We start from the raw sequence: 19642 nt of genomic DNA, 5'->3' as shown, positions 1-19642 counted from the left end.
CACATAAAAAGCCCAGGGCAAGCAGCAGGGTGGCACCAATACCAGGAAAAGTCCAAAGTTAGGTCCTACATCAGTAAGAGCCTACTGAAGGGCAAGCCTCCCTATAATTACCAGTGCCCCAGTCAAGAGCCAGGCAAGTTATTTAAAGTATTTTTGCTTTTAGCATAGACATTGCTCTAATCCAGGGCAGCTGTCTGAAGCCATCCGATCTGCCTGCCTCTGTCCTGACACTCCTTGTAGTAGAATGTTTTTAGCAGAAATTGCAGGATACATGTTCTCAGATACCCTAATGGCTTAGAAAAGGGTCCCACCCTAAGACACTGAGCCTGGAACAGTCCCTGATTTGGATAAAACTACTTTAAACCTGTAACTACAGGTTTCCACTTGATGATATCTTTATCAATGACCTGGCTTTTTCCCAAGTATTTTCTTATGTAAGCTGCTGCCATTGCCCACTTCCAAATTGTAACCCACAATTTAAAAAAAATTCTTTTCTGAACTACATACTTTGTAGAGAGAAAAAAGAGAGACAGACAGACAGACAGACAAAAGTAAAGAAGTTAAGCATGAATTACTATTATTTCTCAATTTTTCAATAACTCACAGAAATGAGCTATTTTAACTTCAAGTTACTTATAATTGCCTTGAAAACATTTAAATTTTTCATTACTCATGTTTGATTGTTTAGCGCACAATAATCTATGGCTCGGAACTTCAAAGGGACTTCACCACGGTAATTATCCCTTCTGTGAGGTCTCCCATTACCCCTGAAGCTCTTGATTAGATAGCATTAGTGCCTGGTACGGACAGGTGGGATGCATGTGCTGGACAAAGACTTCCGTTTCTTCATTGTTTTCTTTTCATTTCCTTGTGAACACTATTCAGAACCTTACCATAAATGTTATTTGGACCCTCAACATTTTCAGACACCACAAAAAAAGAGCCTCTATTAAAGAGAATATGGATGAACACAGATTTTTAGGGAGACAAAATTACTCTGTAGTTTATTGCAATGGTGGATACATGACATTATAAATGTGTTCAATCCATAGTTTGTATAATACTCACATAAATGAGTCTTGGTGTAAACCATGTCTCCGTAGGCTTATCTGTGATATTAGTATACCATTCTGTTACTACATAACAGGAATAGAGCAGGTTACCTATCCGTAAGGGCCAAGAGAAGATGGGAAAAATCAGCATCTTTCTTAATTTTGTCATTAACTAAAACACTAATTTTTTATATTTTGAATGATGTACATTTATTCACATTCTTATAATTTGCATTCCTTTTTTATTTACATTTCAAATGTTATCCCCTTTCCTGGTTTCCTCTCTGGAAACCCCCTATCTCATCCCCTTCCCCTGCTTCTATGAGGTACTCCCCACTCACTCCTGCCTCCCCGCCCTGGCATTCCCCTACACTGGGGCATCAAGCCTTCACAGGACCAATGGCTTTCCTCCCACTGATACCCAACAAGGCCATCCTCTGTTACATATGGAGCTGGAGCCATGGGTTCCTCCATGTGTACTCTTTGGTTGATGATTTAGTCCCTGGGAGGTCTGAGGGATCTGGTTGGTTGATATTGTTTTTCTTCCTATAGGGTTGCAAACCCCTTTAGCTCCTTCAGTTGTTTTTCTAACTCCTTAACTGGGGATCCCATACTCAGTCCAATCGTTGGCTATAAGCATTTGCCTCTGTATTTGTCATGCTTTGGCAGAGCCTCTCAGGAGACAGCTATATCAGGCTCCTGTCAGCATGCACTTCTTGGCATCTGCAATAGTGTCTGGGTTTGGTATCTGTATATGGGATGGATCTCCAGGTGGGGCAGTCTCTGGATGGCCTTTCTTCAGTCTCTTCCCCACATTTAGTCTCCATATTTCCTCCCTTGAGTATTTTTCCCCCTTCTAAGAAGGACTGAAGCCATCCACTCTTTGATCTTCCTTCTTCTTGAGCTTCATGTGGTCTGTGAATTGTATCTTGGGTATTCCAAGCTTTGGGGCTGATATCCACCATCAGTGAGTGCATACTATGTGTTCTTTTGGGATGATATTTTCTAATTCCACTAATTTTTAAATGTTCTTTAACATGGAGAAAGAGGAGAGAATAGCTGGGAGTTAGACCTGACCCTCTTCTTCCGTTGTTATTTGCTTGTAAAACTGATCCTCAAGGTAGCCTCAGCCTCACATCACCTATGTGGCCACAAAATGGATAAAAGCATAAATCCCAATTGTCTCTATTTCTCTAAGGAACAACAAAGCCTAAGGCATTTTTGCTACACTTGCATCTTTCATTCAAGAGCAACCAAATCTCTGCTGCCCCCTTCCCCCTAAGCTCAACATCCAGGCATTAAACACTCTGAAAGATGTTGTCCATTCTGCTGCTGCTGCTGTCTACTTCCAACTGCTTTAAGGAAGAAATTTTAAAAAACTGAATTCTTTGTTATTCTATGATATATGTGGGCTATTTTTATAAGAATTTTCACTATGGGCACCATTTTTTTCAAACAACTATTGTGACCTGAAGAGAATGATGTTTATAATGTGTTTTTTCCTTGATGATAATCTCCAAGATCTTCATCCAGTTTCTGCCATTCCAAGTTAGTCTCTTCTTGTTGCTATTCCCATAACCAGAGATCAAACTCCCTATGGCTTAGACTGTCAGTGAAGTAAGGCTTCAGACTTCCACTAAGTGAAGAAAGGGACTGAAAAAAATCACCTGTGGACAAGAGGCAGGATTCAGGAATAAAAAAAAAAACCCACACAATTATTAACACACAAGATTAATAAAAATGGTGCATTTAAAAGGATTTATTTGTCTTTTCTTTCTATCTATGAGTGTTTTGGCTACATGTACATATGAGCACCACACTGGTTTCCAGTGTCTATGTGATAGCAAGCACCAGCAAGCAGCAGAACTCGGCAGCTTCAGCCATGTGCCTCTGGCTTTAGAGTCCAGAATAAAAGGGACAATTAATGCTGGTGAGCTGGAACTAGAAGCAGTGATTAAGAAGAGACTAGCATCACTGAGGTGAAAGTTTCTGAGGAGTGTTTTCTGACAACACAAAGAAGCTGTGCTTCAGAAATAGCCAAGGTTGTACCTGTTACTACAGCTGGCCTTGGTAATGTGTAAGAATCACCCAGCTGGTTGGTACTGGTTTTGAAGGTATGTAAGGGTCATAGAGATCAGCTGAGGTTTACCAGGGAAGGCCATTGGTGAAAGTGCAGCCTTATTTGCAGTTAATGGCCCAGGACTGAAGTGGGTCATGCAAAGAAGTTGAGACTTGACACCACGAAGAGAGCCTATAAAAGATTATTGGTGAAGCCTGGTTGCAGCAGAAGACCCCAGCATACTAGAGATGCCAGTACCATAGGATGATCACCAAGAACATAAACCAAATTTGAATGGAGTCGAGCAGAGCCTAGAGTGCTACAGAGGGCAGGGCTGGAGAAGTGACCCAAGCCATTTTGAGAAGCCCAGAAAATCATGGGTGGATCCCAGACATTGGAACAAGTAGCTGTAAGGTTAAATTTGCCTTGGATACCCCAAAATGTCAAAGATTTCAGGGCAGTGGTATACCTGCAAGTAATGCTCTAACAGGGAATGAAACCAAGACAAAGAAGTGTGCTGCAGTCATCGAAGCTGTAAAGAATTGGATATCAGACATGGAGATGCAGCGTGTGGAGTTTGCACAGCTGGTGTTTTGGTCTTGCTTTGGTCTAGCATTTCCTCATTATAACATTTTAGAATAATAACATATATCTTGTGGTATTGGAGGTATGTGATCTTTTTTTATTATGATTTTATGTGGGATTATAGTTAAGAGATTGCATGAATCTCAGAAGAGACTTTGACCTTCCTTCGGACTTTTAACATTGTTGAGACTGTTATATAGACTATGGGACTTTTGAAGTTGGACTAAATGCATTTTGCATTATGTTATGATTAGGCATGACCCCCATAGATTCATCCATGTGTTTGAAAAAGCCTATGGGGGCCGGAGAGTGGAATGTGGTGGTTTGAATATGCTTGGCACAGGGAGTGGCACTACTAGGAGATGTGGCGCTGTTGGAGGAAGTATGTCACTGTGGCGGTGGGCGATGAGACCCTTCTGCTAACCACTTGAGAGCCAGTCTTCTCCTAGCAGCCTTCAGATAAAGATATAGAACTCAGCTCCCCCTACACCATGCCTGCCTGGATGCTGCCATGCTTCACCCCATGATAATAATAAACTGAACCTCGGAGCCAGTAAGTCAGCCCCAATTAAATGTTGTTCTTTATAAGAGTCATCTTGGTTGTGGTGTCTATTCACATCAATAAAAACCCTAAGACAATAATCATTTATCTCAGTGATGATGGAGTGAGCACAAGCAGAATCCACTTGAGATATATACATGTGTTGACTGCTTATAGCAAATCAAGATTCTTCAAATAAGTTTTAGAAAATAATTACCCATCTATTAATCCTCCAAATTTTGATGAGATTCATTAATTCTCATGGTATATCTTATCTAATAATTAATGATCATGAGTACAGCAGACATTACAGTTTAAGTGGTCAGTGTTGTGACAAATATCTATGTTTTATGAATGGTGCTTAATAAATAATCTCCATCGAGTTTACTATTTAATCAATCCATGAAGTAGCTTACTATCCAATTTTTAATTTTCAGTAGTAGAATAATTATTTTTATTGTACATGCTTCTATGCAGATGACTGGTCATATACTTACTGAGCCCACATTTTCACTAAGATACCATGTACCATTATAGCATTGTTACTATGGAAACGTCTGGTCAAGTTGAATTATGCTGGAAACTAATTGCTGTTGAGTCCCGAATGATAATTATAAGCTGACCTGTGAGGAAAAAAGACAAATCATTTCCCAGTAGAGAAATAAACTACAAAAAAAAAAAAAAAAAAGACTGCATTTTCCAAAAGACCTACTTCCTTTGGGATTGGAGTGATCATTACTGGATAAATCACTAGGTAAATTAAAAATAATATTGCTATAAACAGAGAGATTAGGGGAATAAATCATCAATCTTCACTCACGGTTTGAGGGGGGAAACTGATGGAAAAATAAGACACAGCAGCTGGACAGAAAGGGATGAAAAGACTTAGTTGGTAGAGGGCTGGCCTAGCATGCATGAAGCCCTAAATTCAATCTGAACCACTTGAAACTGATCAGGATGTAAACAATCCACTTGGGAGAGGAAGGCAAGAGGATTGAACGGTCAAGGTTATTACACAATATATAGCAATTTTGAATCCAAGTGGGCTACATGCGACCCTATCTCCAGAAGAAATACCTAAGCGAGGTGTGATGGTACCTGCCTTTAATCCCAGTGCAGGAAAGCAGAGGCAGATGGATCCCTGTGAGTTCCAGGCCAGCCAGAGCTATACAGTGAGAATTTGTCTAAAAAGAAAAATACAGAGAGAGAGAGAGAGAGAGAGAGAGAGAGAGAGAGAGAGAGAGAGAGAGAGAGAGAGAGAGAGAGAGACAGAGACAGAGAGACAGAGACAGAGAGACAGAGACAGAAAAGAGGTACAGAGAGACAGAGGACCTTTTAATTTTAATGTAGATAAATGTGAGTGGAGGATAGAGCTGAGATCTGCAGCCACATTAAAATTATCAAGTGGCTTCTATCACACATAGAAGTTTCGTAAGCCAGGGGAAAACCAAACCTAGAAATCTTTAGGCTTTCTCTTCAAAATGGAAGAAAGCACCTCCTACCCTCAGTTGCTCTTCAGCCCCAACATTTCAGAGAGTAATGCCCTTCCTAAAGGGAGGTGGATAATAAAATGTCAGCAAACATAGAATGACCTGAATTGTGTGTTCTAAAGAGACAATGGAGAGAAAGGTGCTCACTTCCAGGGGATATCTGCTCTGCTCGGAGATCAGGCCACTCACAGGAATCATTTGCATTTGTATTTCCTCCTATAGACCAAAATGAGATGTGTGTAGGCTTTGTTCCTGAATCCTAGAAATATAACTCATTTTTATGTTTTAACACATTTTTAATTATAATAGAATCACATCACTTTCTCCTTTCTGTTTCCTCCCTACATTTCCTCCCAGATACCCTCCCTCAAATTCCTCCCATACCCCTCACCCTGAAATGGAGGGTCTCTTTTCCTTTGGTTATTACATACATACATATATGTGTACGTATATGTATGCACAAGTATATAAATACAGCCTGAGCAGTCTGCCACTGTTGCTTGAGTGCATATGGTTACCTAAACTGGTGACATGAGAGCTTGGATAATGGACTTTCTGGTTCAACAGCTGAGTCCTCTTGCTCAGGAACCATAAGAAGAGAAGATTTGGGATTTATGATGCTGTGGTGATGGGAAATCAAAGGGATGGTGAAGGATTAATTTTAAAACATCACTACTATTACATGTAGGTTGATGTGGACAAGAAAGAACAGGGTATAGGGGCTGCTTGGATTGGGTATGGATCCAGGTGGGTGGATTCAGCCTACAGAGCTAACCAAAGAACAGACTAGAGTCTCACCCATGACTGCTCACTAAGACTGAAGCAAAAGGTCAGCTACTTCGTCTCCTACGAGCAAGGCTTCAGAAAAGCTAACGAGGTAAGTCAGAGGACATACTGAAGGACAAATTGACACTCTACATACCCAAGAGAAGGGGGGGGAGTGACCGGATAAGACACGGACCATGCAGTTACCTCATCTATTACAGACGTGAGGGCCAGGAGAAGGGAGTAGATACCCAGTCCTCCAGGATGCTGGGGTTTGTTGAGAGCAAGCTCTTGTCAAAAATAGAATAGAACCAAGGTAAGTGGGACAGAGTTGGTGGCTGGAACTCTAAGCATCTGAAAAGAGCAAAGGCAGAGGAAACCAGGATATCACTGACAGCAAACAAGCTGTCACCTTCTGTTCTAAGGGTGAGTAACTGACTCACAACTAGAAGGAAAAAAATCCCTCGACAGATAGAACCTAAAAATATAATAAACACACCAAAAAAAGAGGACAGGCTCAAGAAACAAATGGGCAATTCGGATGTGATGAGTTTCTTTTGGTTCTCTTTGTGTTTGTCACTAATAGCCAAGCAGTGACATGAAAACATTTCTGTCAGCTGAGAGCCACACCATATACTGTCCATATCCCTTTATAAAAATTTTATACACACTCTTCCTTACTACTAACAAGGACAGATGACTCAAACTGAATTTGGAGTCTTTAAGTCCCTTCCATATGCCTACCTACATTCATCTATACCACATACACGAAGGTGTTCTACGTTACTCAAAATTCAGACCATGAGCAGCTACTCCAACAAAACCTGAAGACCCTGTTTAAAACCCAGAAAACCAAAAATACCTGTCATCCTACAGCTATGCAAACAAATGGCATGAGGTCATTAAAAGCCAGGAATTAAGTGCTCAATACAATGAAGAAAGATGAAGACAGATTTATTATAAACTTCCCCTCAACTCACTGACCACGGATCCCTCCTTTCTATAAGTAAATAGTATCTCTGCTTCCTTCTCTAGAACAAACAGAAATTTAGATTCAGGACAAACTCCTTTGACTGTGTTTATCATATTATGTGTTCTTCTAATGATGTGCAGGTTTGACCATTCTAGATTAAAGTCTCTCCATCCCCATGCAACTAGACCAGGTTGATCTACACACGGGTATGTGTTCTCTAAGGACTAAACTTGACTCCTAAAGATTATGAGAGTTAGAAATGACAAAGTCATTACATTCCTACAGAATGATCCCTTAACTAAGCTAACTTCGAACGGTCTGTTCTACATTCCCATTCTCACCAGGCAATAGGCAAGTGTGAAGGACAGGTATAGATGGACCTGTGAGAACAGAAAGTATTGTCCAGGCTTGGTGGTGCACACATTTAATCCCAGCACTTGAGAGGAAGGGGCAAACATATCTCTGTGACTTTGAGGCTAGTCTCATCTATGTAGTGGCTTCCAGGACACCGTATATATACAGAGTATATAATCTATCAGTTCTGTTCCTTTAGAAAATCCTGAGTAGCATGCATTATTATTATGGAAAATAGTTACAGAGGTTATTCAAAAATCTAAAAATAGAATTTTCATATCGAGCAAGAATCTCACTTCTTAGGTATTCATCCATAGCAGTACTTGCATTTTAAAGGTTATTTGTCATGATGCCTGGCTTACAAGGTGCCTAGGATCAACCCCAGGCTTTCAAGCACGTAAGGTAAGGAACCTCCCAAATGAGCTACATCCCAACCAATCTTTTGTTGTTTCTGTAGTGTTTTTTAACAGAAGTCTAGGAAATCCATATCCATACTTCATTTTTTCCCCATGGTGGCAAGCAAGGTCAATTTATTTATTTTTTATTGGATACTTTTTATTTACATTTCAAAAGTTATCCCCTTTCCCAGTTTCCCATCCATAAACCTCCTATCCCATCCCCCTTCTTCTATGAAGGCGTTCCCCCTCCCCAAATCAACCCCCTTCCCACCCTACACTGGGGGTGTCTAGCCTTGGCAGGACCAAGGGCTTCTCCTCCCACTGGTGCCCAACAAGGCCATCCTCTGCTACATATGCAGTTGAAACCATGGGTTCCCATTCTTCTTTAAGGAAAGGACCTGATAGTCAAGATGGATATATTTTCGCTGATTTCTTTAACAATTCCTGTGTTGGTAGTATATTAATCTTCCCTATATTTCCCAGCGGGGCCTGCATGCATTCCTCGCTACCTGACAAAATGCTCTGGATTCTCGAATGAAAGACAGACATGCACCCTTATATTTTAATATGCCTTAACCTGCTCTATGGAAGGGCCATTTCAGTCCTCCAGGTTACTAGCAAACTCTCCCCATCTGATATTCCTGAATTATTACTTACTAAAAACCCCAGCCGCCCCAGACCGAGGACTGCAGCCCCCCTGAGCCGTAATCCCTGACTCTTACATGTTGGAAGTCTGTCTCTCTGTCCTACACTTCTCAGGCCTGAACCTTCTCTTTCCTGGGCATGGGGCCTTCTCTTTCCTGTGTTTCACTTGCCCAGGAAATCTAAAGTCCCGCCTCTGTCTCCCTGACCAGCTATTGGCCAGCAACTTTATTTAACAATGAGAAACCATCTGGGGCAGGGGCCCTCAAAATCCCACAAACGGGATGCAATTTGGGAACCCATGATGCAAGCATTAAACCAAATCCACAACAAATTTCCTCTTTGGCTAGTTTTCTGCTACTAGACAGTGAAAGGACTGGATGTAGACTTCTTGGTATTACATTTCTTTGTGATTCTGGAGGTCGGTGGACGCATAGATTCAGTCTATGACTAATCTCAAGAACTGTCAGAACAAGTGCTATTTCCACTTTGTTCTTTTCTTTTTTTTTTTTCCTCTTGTCTTATGGAAATCGCATTGACTGATGCAACTTGTGTGCATTCTGTCTCCCTTGCTTTCATTTCATTTTCTCTTTACATTTCACCTTGGAATATTTCTATGAAATGTCTTCCAAAACAGTGATTTTGTTTTTATGTCCAGTAAACTGGTGGGCTTATCAAGGGTAGTTTCCACTTCTGTTACTATGGGTTTTCAGTATTTCCTTTGGATTTCATCATATTGCTCTCATCTTTCTGTTGACACTATTTTCCGCTACTTCCATTGGTGTCCTCGGTATATTAGCTGCAGTTTTAAACAGTTATTTCCACAAGCTCACTGAGTATGATTCTGTTGCTCATTTCATGTCATTAGACTTTAGTCTCCCAGCATGACTTAGGACTTTTTGTTAAATGCAGATGTGGCACATTGGGTTATGGGAACTGAGATAAATAGATCTGTAGTGTGAAGTTTCAGTGTGGTTTAGCATCTGGTTTCATGTTTCTAGACTAAGGTCTGTGCTCACTCTACTGTTTGCTCTAGCTGTAAGTGTCTGAGGCTTCAATTTCCTCTGGGGTCAATTGTTAATAACTGTTTTTATTTTTAAAATTATAATTACCTCATTTCCACCTGTGTCTTTCCTCACTCTAAATCTACTTATGAGATTACATGTTTCAGATTCTATAAACAAGTAGATAGGAGAAGAAATCATCTATAGAGTGATCCCTCTATGAGACTATCCCCCCTTTTACACTCACAGTATAAGTGTGCAGAAATCAGAGTTTGAAGCTGGTCTCCACTATACCTACACCTAGCAAAGAACTCTGCCAGACCAGGAGCAAGCTGAGTGGTCTCACAACAAGAGGACTATTTAATTTATCTCATACATAATTTTACATGTGTTATAACGTTTGTCTCACGGTTCTCTATAAAGACTAAAATGATCACAGATGTGGGGCAGAGACAACTTGCTGCCTCCTCAGCTAACCCCTGCTTGGCTGAAGTGCAAATAAACCCACGCTCCTCCACCAGTTTCTATTCGCAAACTTCTTGAACATACATGAAACCTGAACTGATGAAATCTCAGGACTTTCTGTGTCTAGTCCTCCTCTTCAACAGCAGTTTCTTCTCAGACCATTTCTATTGGAAGATTCATAACTAAATGCTCTTCTCTGATACTTTAACAGATAAATATAGAGAGAGGTAAATAAGTGCCACCAGGAAGATAGCTGTGACTTTATACATTAAATATAAAAGAAGGAGCAATGATGGCTGGCTCATGAAAGGAGCGGATACGTAATTATCCTTCAGGAATGAGGTTTATTAGGATAAAGAAAAGCAGAAACCATGATCCTCCTAAAAATAGACAGGCATTAAAAAGGAATAAAGGAATAGTTCATCATGTCAGAAAGAAGATAACAAGGCCATAAGGGAAAAGACAGGTTCCCTTTTAAACCCTGGAGAGGAACTTCATTTAAAGGAATGGCTTAAGGAAGGGGGAGGAGGAGGAGGAGGAGGAGGAGGAGGAGGAGGAGGAGGAGGAGGAGGAGGAGGAGGAAGGAGAAGAAGAAGAAGAAGAAGAAGAAGAAGAAGAAGAAGAAGAAGAAGAAAAGAAAAGAAGAAGAAAAACAGAGAGAGAGAGAGAGAGAGAGAGAGAGAGAGAGAGAGAGAGAGAGAGATCCACAAGACAAAATGGCCGAGGGACCCAGAGAGGGACTTCAGAGAAATTCCCAAATAAAGGAGATTTGTGACTTTTTTATTGGTTTTGAGGATGGTAGGAAGTTCCACACCACCTGATTTAATTCAACATAGCATCAGTAACAAACATCCTGGAGGAGCCAGATGCATGAATTAGGAGATGTTAACAAACGCAGAACAGCTTCCTAAGTCTGTCTTAATGTGAGAACTGGAGGAAGGGAGGGCAATTTCTTCAGTCTTCTATGATATCTGGTCTCTTAAAGTGACCATTCTCTTTAAATAGCAGGCCCATAATCTAGCAATATATATCTATGATATAACTGTTTGTGGCTACATGGATATAAGTATTGAAAAGCTAAAGACTTCTTTAAAAAAAACAAAGAACAAAGAACTCAAATGCTTTATATAAAGAAACAGTTTGTCTCTAATTTGCTGCACCATTCTTCTTCCAGGATTCAGACGGTCCCAGAACCGTTGCCAGCCATTATCACAGGTCATTATGTAGTGTCAGTGGAACAAAATCCTAAAGCTTATTTTTTTATTCATGACCTAGCACAGCGACTGTGATCATCAGGAAGTTGTCACTGTCAGTCTCCTCAGGGCCCAGCTCTCAGCTTCCTCTAGCATTATATCCGTTATATCATAATGCTTATTACATTGGCTTGGTTTACACATCTACCTCTGATAGCTTATTTATGTTAAATTATTTTAATTTCTTAAACTGTGTTGGTTTTAGCATTCACAGGTTTTAGAATTTAACTAAAGGTGAAATCTGTTTAAAGGGAAACTCTTAGCCATTCACTTATAACTTATGTTGCTTTACAACAATGTAGAAAAAGTAGACATTATCGAAATTCTTTTACTCTAAAGTTATAACATGGCAGGAGTAGTCATTATTTTCCTTTCTATCTACCATTGTACTGGAAGTATTAATACAAAGGAGAAATGTGACTGTTCAAGAACAATAATCCTGTCCTTTTTGCAACATGATTATAGATACGGAAACATAAAAAATAAGATTCTCTGTTTATCTTCGTATATTTCAGTAATCTTAGAGCAAGTACATGAAGTTAGCAAAATACATGCACTTGAAGCAATATATAAAGAGCAATTATATTTCTACATGCCAGTAAGACTTATTAAAATTTAAATTATAAATATTAAAATAGAATAAAAGGCATCAAATGCTTAGAAAAAAAACATGACTCCACTTCAAAGCAATACAAGAATGTTTGTTGTCATGATTTATATTAAACAATTTACCACAGAACATAGTACTTTGATTTCAAGCCTCCTTTCCAAATAGACCCATAAAATTGTTGTCAGTTGATCTTCAAATCAGCTCACAAAATTATATCAAAATCAATTGAGAGAAAAATAGTTCTTTCAATAAATGATGTCAAACAATGTCTTTGAAAATATAATTATCTTGCCCTATATGCAACAACCGATACAACTATCTCATTCTGCATACAATAATTGATTTGAAATTGTTGAAAGATATGATTATAAGGGACTAACCATAATGCTTCCAAGTGAAAACATGAAAACATATTTGAGACTTGCTAGGAGGAAAAATTAAACATAACAAAGCACTCATAGTAACAAGAAGAATTGATTTATTCACTATTAAAACTAAACTATCTCTCACCAAAAGACAAAATAACCATGTGAGTGGACACACCGAAGACTTGAATAATAACTTCATTATATATTTCTGACGAAAGGATGTATCCAAATTACTTCTTTGAAACTTAAATGAATTTTCTTGAGAATAACACTTGGTTAACAAATCGTTTGCCATGAAAACATGAGGACCTAAATCCAATATCCAAAATGCATGTAAAGAAACCAGGTATGATGATCCATGTTTGTAATCCCAGTACTAAAGACACAGAGATGGGCAGATCCTGGGGCTTCCTGGCCAAGCAGCCTAACCCATCAGTGAATTCTAGGCCAAGTAAGAGTCCAAATCAACAAACAAGGTGTACAACACCTGAATAGTGACACCTGATGTTCATCTTGGCCCTCCACAGGCATTTGTACCCACACCCATGGACCTGTCCACATGATCACTCACACACACATACACACAAACACACACACACACACACACACACTCACACACACACACACAAACACACATACACACACACACACACACACACACACATTCAGACTAATGCTGGTTTAAGTAGGAAAAAGAAATGAATAGACACTTCGAGAGAACAATATCCAAGTAGCTAATAAACATGTAAGAAATCTACATCACTCTTTCTCTAGGAAACTTAATAGAAATGCATATAGTGCTCTCTCACTGCCCAGCTAGCAGAGCGCTGAAGTGAGAAATACTGAAAATAACACATATTCATATAGAAAGGAAACAATCTTACCTAAAAGTTGTCTGTGAGAGCAAAAAATCGTTTAAATACTTTGTGACAGAACTTTGTGGTACTTAGAAATCCTGTAGCACAGAAAACCCACAAATGTACGTGCCCAAGAGAAATAAGAGTGCACAGTAGATAGAATACTTTCTTGATGGTTTGCATAAAAACTTTATTAGGAATATGTACATTACAGAAGCAAATCTCTACTGAGACAAGTAAGCAAAATTATGTATTAGAGTACATACTGAAGAGCAATGCCTAAGGAAAATGTTACAATAGTATTCACAATCAAAATAGCCCACACTCAAAAGATTATGCGGTAGGCTGTGGATGCCGCTCAATGCTGGCATGTGCACGACCCTTGATTCCAACATGAAAATGAAAACATCAGTGATAAGCTTAAAGACAGAGAACCGGCCATGTAAAGGGTGGAACAAGAAAACAGGCTAAAAGAAAATAGAATAAATGTTATTGGAATTCAAGGGCCTGTACTTCGCTGCCGGCTCAAGTATGAGGAGCATGTGAAGTCTGAAGAGGTCCTGAGAGCCTTTAGAAATCAGAGCGGGCAGCACCTGATATGAAATGCTTATATTAGGTTACCTTTAAGATATATTTTATCATTATGAAACAATATCTACAAAAGGAAAAATAATTGAGACAGCAGACTGGACAGATTTAAATATTCATAAAAACAAGATTTTGTTTTCCTGTTGGTATAACACTTCCCCTCATTTCTTTTACTAAGAAATAATAATTTTTTAATCTTAATAAAGCTTTGGGTGTTATTTCTAATGTACTTTTAAGAGAAATTTTTTCTGCTCAAGGTTTTCTTCAGAGCAATTTTGACATCCTTATTCCTCAGGCTATAGATTAATGGATTGAACATGGGCACTACAGCAGTATAGAAAACAGAGGACACTTTTCCCTGATCCAGAGGCAAACTAGAAGGTGGTTTGAGATACATAAAAGCTCCTGACCCAAAAAAGAGAGACACTACAATAATATGGGAAGTGCAGGTACTAAAGGCTTTGGACCTGCCTTCCTTGGAACTAATGTGGAGAATGCTAGAAAGGATGAAACCATAAGATATAAAAATGGTAACAATGGGTACTCCAATGCCAATGGTTACAACAATAAAAACCACCAACAAATTGATGTAAGAGCTATTGCAGGACAGCTCAAGGAGGGGAATGATGTCACACATATAGTGGTTAATGATGTTGTCAGCACAGAAGGTTATAAACTGTAAGTTTCCCATATGGGCCACAGCCCCAAAAACCCCCATCCCATAGACGCCTGACAAAAGGAATGAGCACACTTGGGGAGACATGGTGACCCTATACAACAGTGGTTTACAGATGGCAACATAGCGGTCGTATGCCATTGCCGACAAGATGTAGGACTCAGAAAAGACAAAGAAACAGAAGAAGAAGAACTGAGTCATACACCCTGCGTAGGAGATGATGTTCTTCCTCACAACAAACCCCACGAGCATTTTAGGGGTGAGTGTAGTAGAGTAACTGAAATCTATGAAGGACAAGTTGAGGAGGAAAAAGTACATGGGAATATGCAGGTGCGAGTTCAACCCTATCAGTGTGATCAAGCCCAGGTTCCCCACCATAGTGACCATGTAGAAACCTAGAAAGAGGATGAAGAGTGGGATCTGGAGGTCAGGCTGGTCTGTTAATCCAACAAGGATGAACTCTGCCACCGAGGAGGTGTTCTCTGCAGCCATTCTCCTCTCAGAGTGTCTGTGAGGGGGAAAAAAGAGTCAAGGGGAAGAAGGAGTAGTTACATACCACAGAAGTACATGGAAGCCAGAGGAGGGGGGAAAACAAAAGAACAAAAACATCTACTGACGCTAACTATGGAACAAACGCTTTCTAAACACTGCCAATTCTCCTGATTTTACTGGTAAGGCTTATGGAACTAGCATGAAGTCTCAGTGCTGCAGAGTCACTAAAGCACAGGAAATACAACTGCCCAGCTTCTAACTGCTCTGGAGGACTGCTGTGGGTCAGGCAGATACTCACAGGTTCAGCTTGGAGCCTCACTCTACCGCCTCCCATCCATATTGTTGCTGGTGGCGAGGGGCATTGTCTAGAGGACAGAAAACTGACAGTGTGCGTTGACAACGGTTCTACCTCTGCTTCTCCACATTTACAAAGTTTCTAACATACCCTGGCCCTCGTGCAGAATCGGATGCAGAGCTTGCCCTTGGGTTGTTCGTTTGCCATGGGCCCCCTGACACTTACTAGGAAAGGCACAGCATCCTTCTCTAGCTCCGTGAACAACAAGGAGCTGTGCCTTTTTTTGGAAATCCCAGTGAGCTTGTCTCAGAGGCTCCCAGAGGACCATCGCCCCAGTGGACCCCTTCCTAAGGTAATGCTCATTACCCCCTTGTTAATGTTTCATGTGGCCTTTAACGGATTTCTTCCTTAAACTACATCTTTTTAAAACATTATTAAAAACAGTGCATTAAAGTCAAAGTCATTTTTACCCTCTAGTATAGAGCACCTACTATCCACCAAGCATTGTGCCTAGCACCACACGGCTACAATGGACAAATAAAACATTCTGCCTCGTTTACTACTTATAACAACCTGATACATTAGGGTTTTTTTTTTTCAGGGACAAAGAGAATTTTATTTTCAGGTAAATGTTTTTGCTTTAGCATAGAAGTGATAAGAAGTGGATTTAAGTCACATAATTACGACTATGTATAGTTAAATGAGATAGGCATCATGTCAGCACTAATTTCTGAAGCCTACTCTTATATGAGCTGGGAAGCTGAAGTGTTCTGCTTAGAAATATACAGAAGATAATTGACTGTTAAAAGCATGCATTGTTTGATATGAGAGATAGTCTTTTTTAATTAATTGATTGATTTATTTACAATCCAGCTGTTGCCCCTCCCACAATTCTTCACCCCATTCCTACGCCCCCTGTCCCTAAGAGGATGCTCCCACCACCACCAGGCCTCTCCTACTCCCTGGAGCCTCATGTCTCTCGAGGATTCAGCACATCTTCTCTCACTGAGGCCAGGTTAATGCACTTGTTAGCAAGTTGTACTTAACCATTACACAATGGTGATATACTTTAGAGCATTGATAAGTATGTACTACATCATCTACTGATTTTTAAATCTATTGATTTATAAATAAGAAGGCTCACTTCAGAATTTTGAGTCCACTCTGATCTCCCCAACTCCAATGTCTACAGTCTTAATTATTGCCTCCACTGCCTCCCCATCAGTGGCCACAAGATCTCTGAAGAACTGTCATTAGTTAGAAGGCTCTAGAGAATATATATATATATATATATATATGTATATATATATGTAAAACAGCCATTTTAAAGAAGGGTAGAAAGTACTAGACGCAGAAACAATCAATTCAGAGGCTGTCAGACATTAGAAGAGGAGGGTAACCATTTCGTTCATGTGACAAAAATCACTTGACCACCTCCAAGCTAAAATATAAAGAAGCTTATTATTTCATCCTATTATCTGCTCAAGCAGACTAACCTTAAAAACAATTCCTTGCCACATACCTATTGTTTGTTAATGTCTGAAAGACCAGGCATTATTCCTACGTCTAGCAATAGGGATTTGATGACTGACCCAGAATGGCATTTCACGTCTGCTGTATCCCAGAAATTTTCTGAGCCACTGTTTAGGGAAGAATAATAAATTGAGTATTTGTAGAACATTATTCAAGTACAAAAAAATATTTTTCCTCATAAAGAGAAAAAGTGTAAACCACTCAAGAGACATAGAAAGAGGAAAAACATTCCAGTTTTGACTAGAGTTATCTGACATCTGAAAACAAGATTTGAGAAGTGTTTGAGGAAAGCAGTTACTGAACTAACATGCCAACATCCTCTGTGTGATACAAGACCCTCTCCAAGGCATAACATTTTGTCAGGAAACTTAAATTCAATTAGTTAACTCAGAAAGTGACTCTAAGGAAGAAAGTCCCGCATGTAGTAACAGTACAGATGGGCAGGAGACATTGCTGAGGATTTAAGACAATTATGAGTCAACTCTATAGAGGTGTGTGTGTGTGTGTGTGTGTGTGTGTGTGTGTGTCTGTGTCTGTGTCTGTGTCTGTGTCTGTGTCTGTATGTGTATATGTGTGTGTGTGTCTGTGTCTGTCTGTCTGTGTGTGTGTCTGTGTCTGTATGTGTATGTGTTTGTGTCTGTGTGTGTGTGTGTGTATGTGTGTGTCTGTGTCTGTATGTGTATGTGTGTGTGTCTGTGTCTGTATGTGTATATGTGTGTGTCTGTCTGTCTGTCTGTGTGTGTGTGTGTGTGTGTGTGTGTGTTTGTGTGTGAGACAACATATGTATAGAAGTGGTAGCTGAGTCTAGGGAGACGGATTTCTGTATTAAAATTTTGAAACAATTCCAAGAAGTCTCTAAGCTTAACTCTGGCTAAAATCATGCAAACAATCTGATAACTAAAGCTTTTGTTTCTTCATATTTCTTGATTATGAAATTCATCAGCTTTAGTCTCTGGTAAAGAATGAAGAATATAAGTTTCTACACAAATGTCTCCTGCACACACACACACACACACACACACACACACACACACACACACACACACACACATTCAGTGAGGATTTACTAACTCTCAGCTTGGTCTCAGCCATAACTGTTTCATTGATCAACTGTCCACATCTCAGACTGAGAATGATGACTGCCATCATCTTCTGTTCTCAATCCCACTACACACACTTAAGGAATATATAATGTCTAATCATTATTTTAAAAATATTTCCCACAAGAGTTCTTGAAGATTGTGAAGGCTTGTGGGGAGACCTTAAGGATTCATTAAACATTTGATTCTCTCTGGGAGCTTTGGCGAGTCCTATGTGCATGATGTAAGAACCAGAGAAAGTTCTTCTGAGGATTTTAACAGTTCACAAATGGTTTCCATGGGAACTTCATTTCAGTGCATCAAAGTTTTATTTCAAGTAAACTGGGGCTTCTCTATCTTTTTACTGTTAACTTGATGCAATATAATGAAAGGAAAGCAAGGAAATAGCATTCTTGATTAAATTTCCTGAAACCAAACCATCCCTCATCACGAAACTAAAACTTTGTCTAATAGCTTCCTTGCTTGATTTACTACAAATAGAAAATTGTATGTGAGACACAGATTATAGCAAGCTTGTCAGGGCAAACATATGTGCAATGCAGAGCTTTTACACATATGGTGTACAGGTCAGCCTCCAAGAGTCTGGCCTATCATCAGATAGTGTGTGTTTGTGCAAAGAATAACTTGTCCATTCCACACAAGAGAAAGCCAAGCTATAACTTCAACAGACCTGCCCAGAGAAAGACGGCAGTTGAATTGTCCTTATCCAAAGTGAGTTCATTGGGAACCTTAGGATGTGAATAGACTAATGTCATCTCCAAGAAGTCTTACACTACCAGCACTAATTAAAATATGCACATTTATCATGTCAAAATGCTAAGTAAAAGGTTCAAAGGAAATGACTTGTTTCCTAAAGGTTTGTGATCTGATAGAGGTATCACCCATCTGTTTTCTCCTTCTTTTACTCACTTTCTGTGTTCTAAAACTTCCGGGATCCAGTTCTCGATGATCTACACCTCCTCTACACACTGGATATCTCATCCTATGGCTTTAAAATTATCCTCTGTGACTCCAGCAAGGGAAGCAGGCAAGCAAACTACAGATCTTCACATATAGCCTCCCTTCTCCAAATCCTTACCCCCAGCCCATCTCATCCCTAGCCTCACAGCAGACCTCCTGCTGAGACCACCCCCTGCCATCTTTCCTCATCTCCAATGGATCACACAGATCTTCCCTACCTAACTTCCCTCCCCCACCTCACTGCTTTATCCTAGGTCACAACTCCAGCAGGCATTCCCTGGGAACCTACAGACCACTCTGATCAGTGAAACAGGTAAGATTTTCATCTCTCCTTCTGTTCCTCCAAATCATATCCTCCAGCCTTATTCTCAATTCTGTACCAGGTAATCTTTTGCAGAGCCAACCCTCCCACCCCATCTCCAGTATGTCACACAGATCTACCTCTCCAAACTTCCTACCCCAAGCTCATTACTTCATCCCAGCCCTCAACTCCAACAGGCATTCTGCCTCCATTCTCAGGGAAATAAGAAGATCCTGGTAGAACATCCTACTTTCCTCTCTCCTGTGGAAGTGCCCACCACC

General features: G+C 39.9%; 1 protein-coding gene across 1 annotated transcript; it reads right to left on the bottom strand.

The window, feature by feature from the left end:
• Window positions 1-14236: 14236 nt before the first annotated feature.
• On the bottom strand, window positions 14237-15172 carry LOC116907838 (olfactory receptor 8B12-like). The gene has a single exon (XM_032911024.1). The coding sequence runs from the start codon at window positions 15170-15172 to the stop codon at window positions 14237-14239; it is 936 nt and encodes a 311-aa protein (XP_032766915.1).
• Window positions 15173-19642: the final 4470 nt, after the last annotated feature.

The sequence above is a fragment of the Rattus rattus genome, chromosome 8 (genome assembly GCF_011064425.1).
Source record: "Rattus rattus isolate New Zealand chromosome 8, Rrattus_CSIRO_v1, whole genome shotgun sequence".
Taxonomy (NCBI): Eukaryota; Metazoa; Chordata; class Mammalia; order Rodentia; family Muridae; genus Rattus; species Rattus rattus.
The sequence above is the reverse complement of the archived record's forward strand: the minus strand, read 5'-3'. Positions and strand labels throughout refer to the sequence as shown.

Excerpts from the sequence above, each read along its gene's own strand:
- LOC116907838 (XM_032911024.1), bottom strand. The coding sequence starts at position 15,172 with ATGGCTGCAGAGAACACCTCCTCGGTGGCAGAGTTCATCCTTGTTGGA.